The sequence below is a fragment of the Thalia democratica genome, chromosome 1 (assembly GCF_965202585.1).
Source record: "Thalia democratica chromosome 1, ktThaDemo2.hap1.1, whole genome shotgun sequence".
Taxonomy (NCBI): Eukaryota; Metazoa; Chordata; class Thaliacea; order Salpida; family Salpidae; genus Thalia; species Thalia democratica.
Genome location: NC_139165.1, coordinates 39,375,502 through 39,392,596, shown reverse-complemented (window position 1 = coordinate 39,392,596; position 17,095 = coordinate 39,375,502). Strand labels below are relative to the sequence as shown.

At 25.7% G+C, this 17,095-nt stretch overlaps 1 protein-coding gene across 1 annotated transcript; it reads left to right on the top strand.

The window, feature by feature from the left end:
* The first annotated feature begins 691 nt into the window (after positions 1–691).
* LOC145835872 (uncharacterized) lies at positions 692–6,191 on the top strand. Its single transcript, XM_082943622.1, has 2 exons — positions 692–727; positions 5,895–6,191. The coding sequence occupies exons 1-2, from the start codon at positions 692–694 to the stop codon at positions 6,189–6,191; spliced, it is 333 nt and encodes a 110-aa protein (XP_082799748.1).
* The last annotated feature ends 10,904 nt before the right edge of the window (positions 6,192–17,095 follow it).

Here is a 17,095-nt window from a genome sequence, read left to right as displayed (position 1 = left end):
AAAATTTGCTACTAATAAGTAAGTACATAACTTATTACAGAATTGAACAAAACCGGTTTTTAAAAGAAGAAGCCCAGCTCTAAATACTTAAACTCAACTCTTAGTTTAATATTCAAGTTACTAAAATGATCAACAGAAACTTGCCAGCCAACTGTGTTTGTTAACTAAACAAATAACGAAGTTATATCTTAAAATACAACTAGCAGTATCAAAATACTATATTGTTGCTCCTGTGCCAGTTCTCCTTAACTTTGTGTTTTTTTAATTTTAAATATATAATAAATAGAAAAAACAGTAAACAGCAAACATAAACAGGGATTCAGTAGAGACCAAAAGAATCAACATTTCTAGTAGTTTTTAAAATTTTAACTAAAAATAAAAATTACTTTTTTAACTAACTATACCATGAAATAAACATGAATACTAGAGTTTAATAAGCTTATCATATCTAGAATGCATGCTCTTTATACTAGTAGATATAAAAAGTCTTGATTATGGTTTGTTTAAAATTAACATTTTATACATTTTATATTTATTTTATATTAACATTTTTTTTATATATTTATTTTTGATTTGTATTTTATAAGAACGTTTTTTAAATGAATTTCACCTTACTTTTTATACTATTTTAATATTCACATTTTAATTCAATGTTTCATAACTAATTTTCTACTTGTCACTTACAATAGAAATGAATCTCACCGGATCAAACGCTACTCTACCTCTGGTTTAATAAATACAACATTATAATAAGTAAAATAAAAACGTATGTAAAAGAATAGTAATATAAACAATCAGTAGTATACTCGCAGTAAGTCCATAAGTTATGTTCCTTAAAATGAACATTAACAAGTTTTAACTTACATTTAATAAGTAGTTTATATAAAGTTTTTAGTAAACTACTAAGATTTGTAAGATTTGAAAACAAATTATTTTTCTATTTGACTAATTTCATAATGGAAATGTGTAAAGAACTACTCAGTTAAGAAATGTTCAAGCTAAAATTTTAGTTAGGAAATTAATTCAAAGCTATAGTGTACTTTAATCACTAAGCTTTCTATCTGAGCTTACAACTAGGCTTTAAAACTTTGTGAAATTAAATTTAACCAAAGCTTCTTTGTTAAGCTTTGATAACCGATTTTTTTGTTTAGTTTTCAAACCTCTATCAAACAACTTCAAAAAAGTTCACCAAATTCAGAGAGCCAACTTTTGCGTTTTTTTATGCTTTTAATAACTTTATGATTTTCTAACACAAAAAAAACATTATTGTTTAAGTGATACTAATGCAGAAAACAAGTTGATTTATTTTATCTGATTATTTTTATTAAAGTGTTTTTCAAAAAAAGTATACAGATAGCGCTTTCGATTTGCTGAAATAATTTTATGTACAAAACTTTGTGTGTTTTATAATTGTAAATACTAATATTTATTATTGTAAATTTATACTTTTTTAAGTTGTTACTGAAATAATGATATGTATACATTAAAATTTTTTAAACAATATGTAAAGTCAATATTTTGTACAAGAATACTCCTCTATAAATTATTTTTTTACTAAACTACTTGGTAAATTTTTAATAATACAGCGAGTTATGATTTGTTAGTATACTTAACATAATTCAAGACGTTTGAATACCTTTTTATAATTAAATATTAAAAAACTTCTGAAGTATCAATGTTTTTTAGTTAACTAAATTTATGTTTCTTTACTATGAATTATTATATCATTTTTAAGTTTTCTCATTCACAATTATTGCTTTTAATGTTAAAATATTTTTAAGTAATCAAATATCACATTTAAGTTTACTGTGTTAAATATTTTATAAATAATTATATAAACTATGTTTTATTTGATTGATTAAACTGTTTCAACCCTAAGAAATAATGTAAAAGTAACTTGTTAGATAATAACTTTAATAGATTGTTGAAAATAACGATATTCTACTTAAACATACTAAAATAAGTAACACATCTGATTTTTTTATAGTTTTTCACTTTGTAAAATAGCTTGCTTTTCCGTCTTTGGTATATTCAGTGTTAACTAACATTTACAATAATGGTTAAAAGTTTATGGACTTCATTTTGTGTTTTAAAACCATATAAATAGTTTGTTTATGAGGAATTCTTTTCAGTATAGTTAAAAATAAAGCTAATGAGTTGAGTTTCTTAATGTATTTAATAAATGTATAACAAATAACATTAGGTCAGTAGAATAATAATAAATTTTCGTTTTTTAAGTTTGTATGGTATATTTCTATCAGGTTTTATTAGTTGTTATACATATACGAAAAAAAAAGTTATCTAGGGCTCTTGGTGTTTGAGCATTTTAATGAAGTTGACACGTTTTTGATGTTAATGTTTTTAGATGAAAAATGTAGTTTAAAAAAAGCTGTGGATGTCTATTCATTTAAAATTTTTTTTAACTTTTTTCTTATAGTTTTTATATTTTTACGTAATTAGAATACAAAACTTACTTTTTCTTCAATCATCTTAAAATGATTAAGTAGTGTTTAAGGGATTTCAAAAATGCATTGTTTACAACCTGTTCAACATTTTAAATATTACATGTGTTAAAAGTATATACCTTAATGCATGTTGTAAATTTAATCGTTAGTTTAAAACATTAGTATAAGTAAGGTAATTTACAGAATAAACTATTTAATCTAAGAAAACAAATTTAAAAAAAATCTTCGACTTATTTAAAAAACACAACGATGTAAATTTTAAACTGTTTTAATAATTGTAAACATTATACTAAGCCACAAGTTATTTAAGATATCTTTGCAGTACTTCAATTTAGCTACTTAGTAATAAGAATTCAAAAGGTTTTTATTTTAATAGTAAGGTTTTATGTAGTTAATACTTAAGGTTTTAGACAGCCTGCTTAAATAAAAACAGTTAGATAAACTAACCTTTGGAAAACAACATGTAAGGCTACTTTAAGTATAAACTATAAGACTTTAATACTTTAATTTTAAGACTTCCTCTTTAATTATGAGACAAACATAAGGTACATTGAACTTTAATTTACTTCAGACACACAAAAAAAATACCGAGTATGTGCAATTATTCTGAATTACAGTTTCCTAAATTTTTTTTTTGATATGACAAAAGTAGTTAAGTATTTATTATTTTTAGCTAAAATTTACATATTCCATATCTTTGGAAAAGAAGTACTTCGTTATGAATATAAAATAATTTCTGATTACTTTCAAAAATATTATAAAAACGGAGATTGGTACTTCAGAAGTGGTCGTTGAGCAAAAATTGCATTCATAATCAAGTAGGTTTTTGCATGATAAGATTCTATTTCTTATTATATTGTTTATTGAGCACATATTAACGCTCATAAAATTTGGTCCAAGGACCTCGTGTACCAAAAAACCTTTCAGTTATAAAGTCGTACACGAGAACAATTTAACTTCATGTCTAGGACAAAAAATGTACAGAAAAAAAATGTCATGTCCAGGATAAAGTACGTCATGTCAAGGTCAAAAATATTCAGGAATAACAAAATACTTATATTATTTATAATTTAATAATTAAATATTTAAATATATTAGTTATTAGGCATAAATTTACAAATATTGGAACATACATGACCATCAATTATACAATAAGACATACAAGACACACAGTTTGAATAAACCTAGGTATATTTCAAGCCATTCTCATAAATAGAGTACAAAGCTAACAGGTAAAAATACTATACAAACTTATATAGTAATCAAGTAATCATAAAGTAATCAATAGATTAATAAATGACAAAATCAATTAGTAATAGTAAAAATCTGTTTTCTTAAGGTCGGTACGTGTCTTTGACCCAATGTTGCTTTGATCTCTACTTTTGTCATAGAATTTTCAATTTTGTTTTTCAATTAATTTCGACGAAATAATTTTGTTACGTATTAGGCTGTACCACTTAAGGTAGTAACTATTTTGAAGCTAATTTTACATGTAATTAAAAAGGTTTAGTCAGTTTTATTGTAAATTACTTTTGTTCAGATTTCTTCAATACATTAAAAAAGTAAATTATTTATTGTCCACGTTAATTAATTAAAAAAGATTTTTTTATTATCACAAGTTACATCACACAAATTATATGATACAAATGTTTAAATCTTTATTTTAGGCATATATTCAAAACACTCAGACTTATTATTATTATCATAGTATATATGAAAGAAGTTAGTAAAACTTGTTACATGGTTTTAATTTTTATTTTTTTTTTTAAGATTAAATGTATTTGCAAAAAAACTTTAATACTTAATTGATTATGCTTGAAAACTAAAAATGCTTTCAGTTTATTAAACTTTGATCTCAGTTTATTTTTATGATTTTATGACTATTTAAAAAGAAACTCAAAGTTCTTAATGATTAGTCAATAAACATTAAATAATTTAGTCTTTTAAATCTTTGATGCCAATTTTAAATAAAAGTAAAACTTACATAGTATTTTTTGATACTAAAACTAAGATTCTATGACTCAAAACCGTTGATTATGCCTACATACTTACGTTTGTAAAACAATACTGATACCAACTAAACGATTAAACTTTAAATAAAACTAATTGATCAAAAAAAATCGTTTAAATGTATAAAAAATTCTAAAAATATAAGTTTAAAAACTTATTTGAGTTTGTAGATAGATAGAATTTAATAACTAACTGATTACAAACACTACAATAGAGTTTGTAAAATAAATAATGCAAAACGTTTTGTCTAAACCATTTTATAAATTTTTTGCAAAAAAAACTTTAAAAACAATTTTTTTATTTGAAAACTAATTCATTTTAAGTATTTGAAAGTACTATTATATAACTGTATTAAGAGTATTACAAATAGTTTAAAATATATTAAAAGTAATTAAGTTAAGTTTAACTTTATATATAAAAAAATTGTTTAAGATCTTAGAAAACATTAGCAGTTAAACAAAAAAGTTAAATTTTATTTTTAACAAGTGTTCAGTTTATTTCGTAGTTTATCGATGTGTAAGTTTTATTTTTTATTATTAGATATAAACCTTGTATACTGCTATACTTATTTATAACAAAGATACTTTTCATATCTTTTTGTAAACATTAAGAGTATAAATAAAAATTTAATTTTTGCTTTTAGTAACTTAAGTGCAAAATACAATATATAAATATACTTATTTTACTTTGAATATGATTTTTTAATATTAAATAAAACACCTAAGTTAGAATACTAAAGTTATATAAGTTTAGTTTTTCTTTATTTTCTGACAAAACATTCTTGTAGATATTAGTATTACAAACATGAATTATCTAATTTTTGCTGCAGTTGCACTAGTCTTTTTTGAAGTAGGAATATTGTGTACTTATGTATACCTTTACATGGTAAGTTAGGTATAAACTTTAAGAAACATTGTATTAATAGTCAAATAGACCTATAAAAAACATTGATAGAAATACTCAATACATTTTCAAATTGTCATTTAAATTTTTTTATTCTAACATTTGTGTGTAGATTGTTTTTTTGAATCGCATTGAACATTTTCTTACTTTTAGTGTACAAAAATATTTAAATTTAAATGCCAGATAAAAACAACAAACTAATTTATCCTAAATCAAAAAAACAATTTTTAGCATAATTTTTTTTTTTTTTTGTGAAAAATAAAGCTAAAATTTTCTACGTAAAATTAAAAGAACTTAATATTTTAGGAGACAAAAATTAATTTGTTTCAAAAATTTGTGCAAGTACATTGCTTTGATTATTGGCGAGACCAACTTCAAGTTACAGAAAACGCTGATGAATTAAGAAGCTTGCGATACTCGCTAATTAGAAACAGATTTTGGTTGTACGCAGAGATAAAAAAAAAATTTGGTGAAGGTGTTTTAATTGAATGTTTTTGTCTCCAAAAATCTTTCAAGGAGCTCATAAAAGTTTGCGTAGAATTTGAAAACAGGAGCAAGTTGATCGAAAGAGCAATAAGCGAAAAGATAAAATCGAAAAACGGCCTTTCAAAAGCAAGAGTGCGGATGTTTGATCGGTTCGTGGCGGACGAGGTCGGGGATCCGTGCGGAGTGTGTCTTGAAGAAGTTGAAGTCGGAAGGGAAATGATGCGGCTCGACTGCGCTGGAAGACACGTGTTTTGTCGCGATTGCATCGAACGGTGGCTGATGAACCACAACACGTGTCCTTACTGCAATCATGTTTTTTCAAATTAAAGTTTGGCCTAGTGAGGCTTGTAAAAGTTTATAGTATTTGCATTTAAAGAACTTGATAAAAGTTTACACTAGCCTAGTTACTCTGTTGTTTATTATATTGTTATTTGACTTTAAAGTTATAAAAGTATATTTTTTTTTTAATTTAGTTTATAGCACAAACTTCGTTTAATCTTTTAGTTGTTTTAGTAAAAAGTATAACTTTTTTCAAACAAACAATTTTCTAATTAAAGAATATTGGGAAAATAGAATTTAAGCAGAGGTAAATACTAACGTTTTATAAATATTTTATATATTCTTAACAGGTACGAAACATAGAATTTTTCTTATTTAAAAGTTTGAATTTTAAGACTTAAATAACATCAAATACAATAATTCCAGCAGAATGGACACTAAAAGTTTGAACCCGAATATTTTCTGGAGTTTTTTACCATTTCAACGCGCAATATCTGCACAAGAAATGGTCTCATGGTAAACAGTAGAAGTCTTAACCGCTTTAAAAACTGCTGAAGCTGATATTGCTAGTCAATTGATTTTTTGACTCTTGAACTTAAAGTATAGTTCATCGATGCGTACTATCGACGACAGAAAGTAGCAGAAATTATAAATACTTCTTTGTTTATGCAACTCAGCATAGCTTGATTATTACGTTTTATTCCCTACGTCGTCTACAAAAGCAAAAGTAAACAGAAATAATATTTCGGCTTTTCATAAAAACTATAATGATTTTATTAAATGAAATTTTCTTTTGTTAACTACTAAATAGTTTCCACCCCTTTGGATTTCCTGCGCGATTAAGTGTAAGAACTTGACGTAGTTGACGGCCGCTTAGTACACTGGTCGATTCGTGTCTTTGAACTCAATGTTACTTTGATCTTCTGCAGTTGCCATAAAATTTCCCATTTTTATTTTTTTAATAAGATATCTACTAATCAGTTTTATGACGAGTTAGGCTGTGCCACTCGTGAAAGTAACTATTTCAAAATTAATTTTTAAATTAAAGATAAGTTTGAGCTAGTATTTTGTATCTTATTTTTATTCAGATTTATAAGTGATAAGATTCTGAACATTAAAAATTAAACTTTGCGTTGTCTATAACACTCAATAAAAAACAGTTTGTTCGTTATCTCACTTGTCTACACGTATATGCTAATTTATCAAACTGTTTAAACTGAAAAACCTTAATTAAAAACTCATCTTTTGAATTTAGCTTTTGTAAAACGTTTGATAACTGTTAGAATATAATTTAATTCTGTTGTTCTACTTAGTTATATAACTAAAAGATTGACTTAGACCAGGGGTCGGGAAACTGCGGCCCGCGGGCCAAATACGGCCCTCAAAGTATTTTTAAAAACTTACAGTTAGGCTCTTAATTCAATAAATACTCTTTATTAGTGCTCTAATACTGCTTAATTTATCATATTTTCGACCTTAAACAATATTTGTCTACTGATTAATAGAACTTTATTTGAATGAATAATGCCCTCAAACATTGTTTTCTATTTGAATAGTGTGGCTCACGAGCAATTTTTTCTAAGGAAGTTTGCCCGCTAGTTATATAAGGCTGCCGACCCCTGGCTTAGACCAACTGATAACAAATTACCTTGTGTGCATAATCGTCTTCGTGCAACGTAGTCTCCTCGTGCAATTTAGTAACCTCATGCAATTTTGTCTTCGTGCAATTTAGACCCGTTCCTATCTACTTTCTCAATAGAAATATTTGATCATAAGTAAATTGAAATTGTTAAAAATTACTTATTATGAGTTTGTTAAAAACAATTGTTAAAATATTTCTTTTTTGATTTTAGATTTTGTTTACAATACTTAAAATAATTGCCATTAAAAAAAAGATTAACCACTGCAGTATATTAAAATTACTTGTTGATAAAAACTTTTTAAGCTTTCTTACCTTTATCAACGGAAACTTTTGAAACATTTTCAATATTAACACAATTTTTAACACTTCGAATGCTTAGTTTCAAATACTTTGGGTCAAATAATTTGTTTTTGTTCATTGTTTTACTAAGAAAACCTAGAAAATTTAAACTATTTAGTATTACAAAAAAAATGGTGTTTATATGATCGTCTTTATTTTACTACTATTTACACATTTTAAAAACGTCAAAGACGATAAAAGTTCATACAATTTAACTTTCAACAACTAAAACCATACCAACTCTAGTGTGATGTTAACTATCTTTAAAAAAATTATTTTTTTATTTTTTAGTATTTGAAGTTTATATTTAGACCTACATAAACTCCTAATACTTTTTAAATATGAAAAAAATCAACTTGGGTTTGATTTAAAAGATCTATTTTATTATTTTTTTTATTTTTTAGTCAATTCAAAGTTGTTTGTTTTTTGATTTAGAAATAAATTTCATTTTAGCATATCAATAAATTTAAAATAAACTAATGTTTTAATTTAAAAATATAATTAATAAACAATTTAAAAAACATCTAAATATTAAACTTCTAGATACATGTAGCATATCAAATAATATAAAATCAAGTTTGTTATGTAAATAACTATTACTAAAATGGTTAAAATTTTATAAATAACACTTATATATAAAATAAAATTTCATATTATTCATTTTTTTGAAATCTATTCTTTCAAACACTTTCAAAACATCATTTTTTTACGATATTCATAATATAAAAGTACACATAATAAAGTATAACATACTTGGAGAGACTGTGACTATGTTAACTTCATTAAACTGTTTAATACAAAAAAAGTTAAATGTATTAAAACACAAAACAGTCGTTTCTAAATATAGAAGAAACTGCTTTCTGTTTATTTTTAAAGAAGTTTTTAAACTTTTATAAATATTTTAACTTCTAAAAGTTTATATATTTCGCATAAAAAAGGTAATTCTGAAGATTGGTTGTAAGTTCTAAAACAGGTAAGTTGAATGAATTATCTTAAGAACTATTTGTTTTAGACTATTACTGTTTATTAAATTTTTTATCATTATAATAAGATCATAAAAAAATTTAAAAGTCCAAAACTTTAAAAACTTTAAATAACAATATATATAGATACCTGGGTCGTGTATTTTACTATTGTTCTTATATACTATATATACTTAAACATTGTTCTACTTCAAAATAAAATCATAATGTTCACATTTAAGTTAACGGTTTTCAATAACAAAAACATTTTTATACAAATAAATTTATTAGTAAAACTAAAAAAAATGGCAGTTTTTAATAATTTAAGTCTTTAGTTTCCAATTCAAAAAAAAAGGTAAAGTTCAAAAGCTTTTTCTTCAGAAAGGTTTATTCAAGTTACTAAAATTATTTTGTTAGGATATATTAACGATTCTGTAACATTAAATACCTATTGAACCTGTTTAAAAGTTTATTGTTTGTAATATGTGTAATATTTCTTTGATATGGTTTTATTGTGGCAAAATCATTACTTTATAACTCAAACTCTTTATGTTTACACGTTTATAACTTAATACAAACAGTGTATTTATCTAACATTACTGTAAATTTGATTTGAAAAAAGAATTCTATTTTACGACTTTGTTAGTTGGTGAAAAAGTTATAGTTATTAAGTTTTTTTTTTTGTTTTTTTAGGCATGAGCAAAAATAAATTTTTGTTTGCTTTTTTTCATATCAAGAATTAATTTAAAAACACTTCTATGATCGTGATTATTTCTAGTATTTCTTCTAGTAGTTTAATTTATTGAATATATATTCGAGAAAAACAATGTTTTCTTAACAAAGATTTTCACTTTTAAGTAGACCAACTAAAATAATAAAATGTCTTGAAAAAAATTTCTTTACCAATAATTTTACTTTAGGTTAGACTAACTTTAAAGTTAAAAAAATATTTTAATTTCAGTTTTTAACATAGGAGTTCGATAAGTACATAATTATTTTTGATTTTAGGTTAGTGTGTTTGCGCATTCTTGTTAGAACACGATCGAAGTAATTAAACTTTTGTTAACAAAGTTGAATTTTTCGATTCTACCCATTACAAATTTACGGTTTAGAAAATTTTCACTCGAAAGGTTTTTACATTATGGGTCCATTATCATTTCAATTGGGAACAAACTTATCAAGCAGGTATCACTGACAAACCAACTCTAGTTTACCATTTGAAACAGAAGAATGGACCTCAGTTTTCTGCGAAAAGACAAATAGACGTGGTAAATTTAAATGGTTAGAAATACCTCACTTATAACATTATTCAAACTTCAAGCTAGAATGTTTTTTTTGGCCACAACTTATTTTAAATGTGATATTTTTTAATTTATGTATATAATTTATTATGTTAGATTTTAAGTTTTCTATATAATTTAAAAATGATTGTTTATTTTTTTCTTAGTTCAGTTTATTTTATTTTATCAAACAGTCATAACCATGCCATTTTTTTTTATTTTATAAAATTAAAAACAGTTTAACTGAGCAAAATTTAAACGTTTAAAACTTAGTTTTACTAATAGCAATGTACTATTAATTTAATTTTTAAATTTGTAAAAAAGTTCTTTTTTACAGTTGTTTGTTATATTTTATCACTGCTTTTAGCGGGAACGGGTCAAATATGCATGAAGGTCCACAAATGCTCAAAGAACTTTTGCAAGAAGGAAAATTCTAACAGGAATGATAATGTTGCACGAGAGTAAAAAAAATAATAATAAACAAAAACAAAATATAACAAAAACTGTATATAAATAAATTCCATAAAACTAAATCGATGATATTAGATATTAAATATGACAGTTTTTATAAAATTTCGTTTTTCCGAGTAAAAACCACATAGTTGCGAAATATGACTAAAAAGACAAAGATGAAACTAATATTTTTATTTACAATACTAATAATTCAAATGGAGTGTAAAATAAGCTCATTTCTTTAAAAAAAGATAAGGTCGATTGGTGTACTCTTAACAAATAAAGTATGTAATCATAAATCATTGTTATCTTATGCTGACCAATACATTTTAAATCAGATATATATATTTTTAAAAAATTGAAACTTTCAAAACTCGTATTTATTCCTTTACTTTGTGTCAAGTCAATTTTTTTAATTTATAACTCTTATAATTGATACCATATTCTAGTCTAGTCCTGGACAAGACCTTAAAAGGTATCCAAGTGGTGTTACGAATTGTAAAAAATTACAGTGTACACAAGTATTTATTTTAACTTGCTTTTATTTTTTGAACATTAGACTTTTAAAAGGTTGCTTATGACGTATTAAAATCAATATAAAACTAAAATTAATAATTTCAGTGAAAATTTTGATAGATTAATTAATCTTTTCTGTCAATGTTTTAAACTTAACAGGTTATGGTTTCCTTTTCTTTTGTATTTTTTATACTTAAGTAAATTATAAACACCTATTGCGTTTGGCTTTATTAACTAATCTCAATAGTTTTTTGGAGCGATATAGACTTTGATTTTATTACTTCGGAACTTGTTATCATTAGTTCTTAGGAAAATACTATGAATAGCTGTTTTTCTAACATTAATTAAGCAGCATTAAAACGCCACAAATAAATACATACCACAAAGCTTAAGCATTATAGATTACTGTAATTACAGTAATTTGTGTTGCTTCGCATGGTATTTATATTCGTCAATGTTTGTTAATATAAGTTTAATTTTTTTTATACTTACTTTACTAACTATAAAGATCTAACGGATCCGGACTTGTTTTTAACTTTAAGATTCAACCGAAAACGTAATAAAATCCAAGTCGAGATAAGTTAAAAAGTTTCAAACTTTTTCTGTATAATATAACTACACCATTCTTTATTCCTTACCTTATTTGCTTAAGCTTATATTATGTAGCTCAGTTGTATTCACAATAGTAAATAAGGGTATACCAAGAACTTTCTACTTAACTTTAATAAAAGTTCAAAGTATTTGTTCTTTGTTTTTCTCAACAAGTGGATAACAAAAGATAAGAAACTAAGATATTTGGCATTCATTATACCTTTAATATTTAATAAAACTACTTAGATAAAAAGTTCAATAAATTAAATAAACTAAAAAGTTTTAAACATAAATCCTTTTAAATATAAACATATTTTTTGTCCTATTGTTAAGCTCACTAATAGCGATATGTGTAAATAAAATTAAACAATAAAATTTTCTCACTATTACATGTAAATTTTAAGCACAAGTATACCAATTTAAAAAGGTTCTGTAAAGTTTGCACTGACAATCCTAGTTCTTACCTGCTTTCAGAATTGAATTTAAATTATTTAAACATCCAGACAAATATTTTTTTTTGTATAATTGTTAAAATGACCAATGTACGCTTTTTGCAGTGTTTTAAAGAAACTTAACTGAATGTAATTTCGTTTCCTTTTTTTATAATTTTGGTTTACGCATGCATCTGTAATTGGAATTTTTATGCTCACATTTAACAAACGGAGAATACTTTAACGTCTTATTAAAGCTTATGTTTCATTGTTGATTGATTTATTTCACTATAATGTTTGATGTATTAAAAATTTTTAGAGATTTCGGCTTTTTAATTCACAGTTTAATGAAAACTTCAGCAGCTTTTGTAGGTTTTACACCTTGGTAAGGTTTTCCGCACCGAAATAGTTAACATATTCCTATAAAGAAGAAAAAAAATTTCAAACAAAGTTTTGAATAAATGCTAGCCGGTTTAAATACATAATGCAATATATTAAAAATATTTCGATATGACTTAAACAGAACTAATTAAATTAAAGAAGTTGTTACCCCTAATTAGTATATAAACTTTTTAATAAAAACATAATTGTTTCTATTAGCGATTATTTTATTAATTTTAGACAAGATTTATATAAATTTCCCAAATTAGTCCAGGATACACTCAGTTTTTTACTTGTGATTAACTTCTGCATAAATAGTTTGAAAAAATCAAACGATGGTTAGAAAAATCTACAAATTTATTGGATACTAGTTTAGTTCAAAACGCTTTTAGACAAAAGTCCTTCTTCTGTGAACTTATTATAAACTAATAGACCTGAAACGAATTCATGCAACTAAGTAAATAATAGTGAAAGACATATTGTGACTTAGTAATTCAAAACTGTATATAAAACCAAATTTGTTAAGGCCAGAAGATTTTTTACATTGTAATGATATTTTTGTATGTTACAGTAAATCCAAATGAAATGAATATAAAAACAAACACTTTTCCAATATAAACCTTAAATTAAAAAATATCTTAGTAAGAAACTGTTTTGTGTAAGTTATCGTTGAAAAATAGTTATATTACTTATGAAATAAAAATAAAAACTATTCCCATACAATACTTAAAGTAAGTATAAGAACCTATAGAAATAAGAATCTGTATTTTACAAACTTCTTATCTTAACGAATAAGTATTATTTTAGTTATTAATTTAAAAAGTTGAATTTTTCAATTTTTACATTAAACTTAAATGTAAGAAAACTTTTACAACTTGTGTACTTTTTTTACTTTCAACTAAACGCGAACTACGTCCTTTTAGGTAGGAATTTTGAAATGTTAATCTCATCAAAAAATACTTTATTTTAATCAAGTTTTTCTGATAGTAGACTACAAAATTTAAAAAAAATAAATATTCTTTTAGTATAGAGAAAAACCGTATTAGTTTCTTTGGTTAAAAAGATCTAATTCTTTTAACTTATAGTATAAGATTTCACTGATAATTTAAAACTATTTCCTAAAAATTTAAAGCCAGTTTTATTAAAAATTTTTAGGGAAGTAATGTTTAAATGACATTTTGATTTATCGACAAAGTTTATATTAAAAGAATCCGGTGTATATGTTTTCAAAATAACTGACTAAAAAGCTAATTGAAGCCCGTATATTTTACAAAAGTTGACTTATAGTTGAACCTAAAAACCTTTTTACACAACTAATGTTAAATAAAATAAAACTTTTCACCCTATAGTATATTTTTGAACATAAAACCTTAAGTTACAATTACAGACTTATTTTTATAAATGAATTTTCCCTTTTAATAATTAATTCAATGCTTAATTGCACTTCAAATAACCTATTAAAAAACATTTCAATAAACTCTTTAAAAAAACACTGTTAATTTATAAATTAAAATGAACATAAGCTTTTTAATTTTCTAAATTAAACTAATCAATCAATTTTCATTTAAAGATGGTTCACCGTCATTACACTGGTATAAACTAGATTATAACAATAAAAAAATATTCTTAATTCCACAGACATTATTCAGAGAAAGTAATTTAATCGAAAATCAAGTTTTTTACTTGACGGTTTTGTTTTTTAGTTTAAATTTATAAGTACTAGTTACAAAACTTAATAAAATGTACAAAAAATAAATAAAATTCCACAATGTGTATGAAAACTCTAGGTACCAAAACGTTATAAACCTTATGCAATTCGTTTTTACCGAAGTAAATAAAGGAAAACTTTAATATTACAAAAGAAACATTTGTTTTTCAAAAGAAAACCGTTAACAGAATAATCTTTTTTTTTTTTTTACTTTAATAAAATCTAAAACCACCTTCTTTTAAAAATATACTATGAACAGTACGATAAAATTTTATTTAATACTCCTTAACTACCTTGCAAGAAAATAAACTATTCAAAGCTAAACGTTTTAAATACTTTAACGTCATTTGAAAAATTATATACTTTTTGTAGGAATTGTTTTTTAGTATCGATAAAAAAAATTCTCTTGTTAAGAAAACTATTAAATAACCTTTCAAAATTAAATTAGCATTTTTTTAAGTTTAACAAAGCTTTTTTTAATATGTAAACTTGTACCAACATTCTTACAAACAATTATCTTAGTTTAAGTAAAACAAGTGGTACTTTCGAATCAAAAGATCATCAGGTAAGCTGGGGCGCGGCCACAAGCAGACTTCACCCTCTTCTCAGAAGTGCTCTTTCTGATCCACCTCCAAGAAGTCTTCTTTTTGTACAATAGCGGAATATTATTGTTCGATTTTCCCAAGTCAACGCAAATTCCCCTGCTGTCTCGAACAAACTCGCTGTCTTTCAGCCGAAACTCCTCGCAGTCCATTCCCGAGCTGCTGATAAAAGCAAACGAGAGCTTCCTCGGCACGTTGCCGTCCATGCAATAACTTTCTCTAGGAAAAAAATTACCCTGAGCGCAGACAGACTCGCACGTCGTGATTTCTGTTTTTCTCTTACCTGGATAACCGTTTGTCAAAATGTCGTCGACTTCGTTTGATGTGGCCCCGTGAACAAAAAGATACTTGTCCTTTAAATTGAGTGCGTCGCTTTCGTCAACAGGGTTGACTCTAAAGATGTTTCGGATTTTTTTAAGGTTTCTTCTATCTTTGTTTTTGATCAGTTCATGACAAACTGGTAATCATTGTCTTGCTGTTGCAAGAGCTCTGTCCTATACTTTGCATTTGCCTCGCCTTTGGGTTAAAAAAGGCTGTTTAGATTAAACGAAAGCTGTTTCACGGCGTTTTCAACACCTTTAATGAAAGGAAACTGATTATAAGACAAACGCAACAACTTCCAGTCAGCTATCTTCTTTCTGAGCTCTTTCGTAAACGACTCGAAATCGCGCTCGGTGAAATTATTTTGATCATCCGAGTAACTAAAACCATTTGCTTTACGAACAGTCTCGCTCATCGCCGGTTTGTCAGCGATTTCCAGCAGGTAGGCCGGTTTCACCAGCTCATGGTGGGCAACGACTTCGTTTCTGCTGTTGTTCCTGTGAAAAGTTCCGTTCAAAATCTTCCTGCCCGCGCCGTCGAACTTGTTGTTGGGGCAGTCTTGAAAGCTGCCCGGTCCATCAGTCGAATATACATTCTCAAGATCAAAATCGAAACGATCGTTGACGTTGATAACTTGCAAGCCCGGCTCTCTCTTAAGGTAGTTTTTGTAAGACATTCTTTTCAGTTTGTTGGCTAGCGAATACCCATCTGGAATAGTGACTTGGTTCACAAAAAAGTACGTGAGTTTTTTGACAGCACCTTGTTCTTGAGCATGGCATCCATAACGTCCCTTATATTCATTTCTAACGCAATTTGAGTGGTAAACTCCGGGGCCGTAATTAACACCGTAAATTTTACACGGGTTTCGTGATGGTTTAAATCCTGTTTTCAAGATTCCCTCTACATTCTTTGCTGAAGCACCTTGCAGCAAAAGAATTCTATTCGAGTTTTTACCAGCGCCAGACTCTGCTTCAGCAGTCTCTTCAGATGGAACGACTCTGTAAATTTTAACAGCTTTAGACTTATCTATGAGGTCAAAATGCAACCAGAAACATCGTTCGTCCTCACTGTTTGACCCGACGAGTGAGCTTTTCAAAATGTTATGATCAGGACATTCTTCGTTCAATAGCTCAAGTTTGTGCTTGAAGCCAGGAAGATTTGGTTTTTTAAAGTAAGCAGTGTCGTAATCATAATTTTTTTTTGCATTTTTCAATTAACTTCTCTGTGTTATTTTCATCTGCTTCTGCAGACAACTTTCTTTGGTAATTATCAATATTGTAAATAACACTTTTACATTGAGGAAAACTTTTGAGATATTTCACTGCTTCAATTACACTAAATTTCATTGTATGTCTAGTGTATGCTTCTTATTATACTAAAATATTAATTGTTAAGTTATAAAATATACTGCAAGATGGATAAAGTATAGATTTTTATAAAACTATGTTAAACAAAAATAAATGATCTTTTTGTTTTTATTGAATAACCATACTTAATCGTGTCTAATGAACTGTACAGCTTGTAAAATGGTTTTGGATACCAATAAGAAAAAGAAAATATATATCTACGGGTTGTAAGTAATTAACTTTTTTAATTTTTAATACTAAAAGTTATCGTCTATTATTTAGAGCAGCTATTTTCACACTGCACCCAGTGTGCATAGAAATAGTTTTACTGTGAAATTTATTTAAAAACCAAAAAATTTTAAATGACATTTTTTGTCGTT

Coding starts and splice junctions, on each gene's coding strand:
- LOC145835872 (XM_082943622.1), top strand. CDS start 692: ATGAATCTCACCGGATCAAACGCTACTCTACCTCTG. Junction 728..5,894: donor CAAACGCTACTCTACCTCTG/GTTTAATAAATA, acceptor AAATCTTTCAAG/GAGCTCATAAAAGTTTGCGT.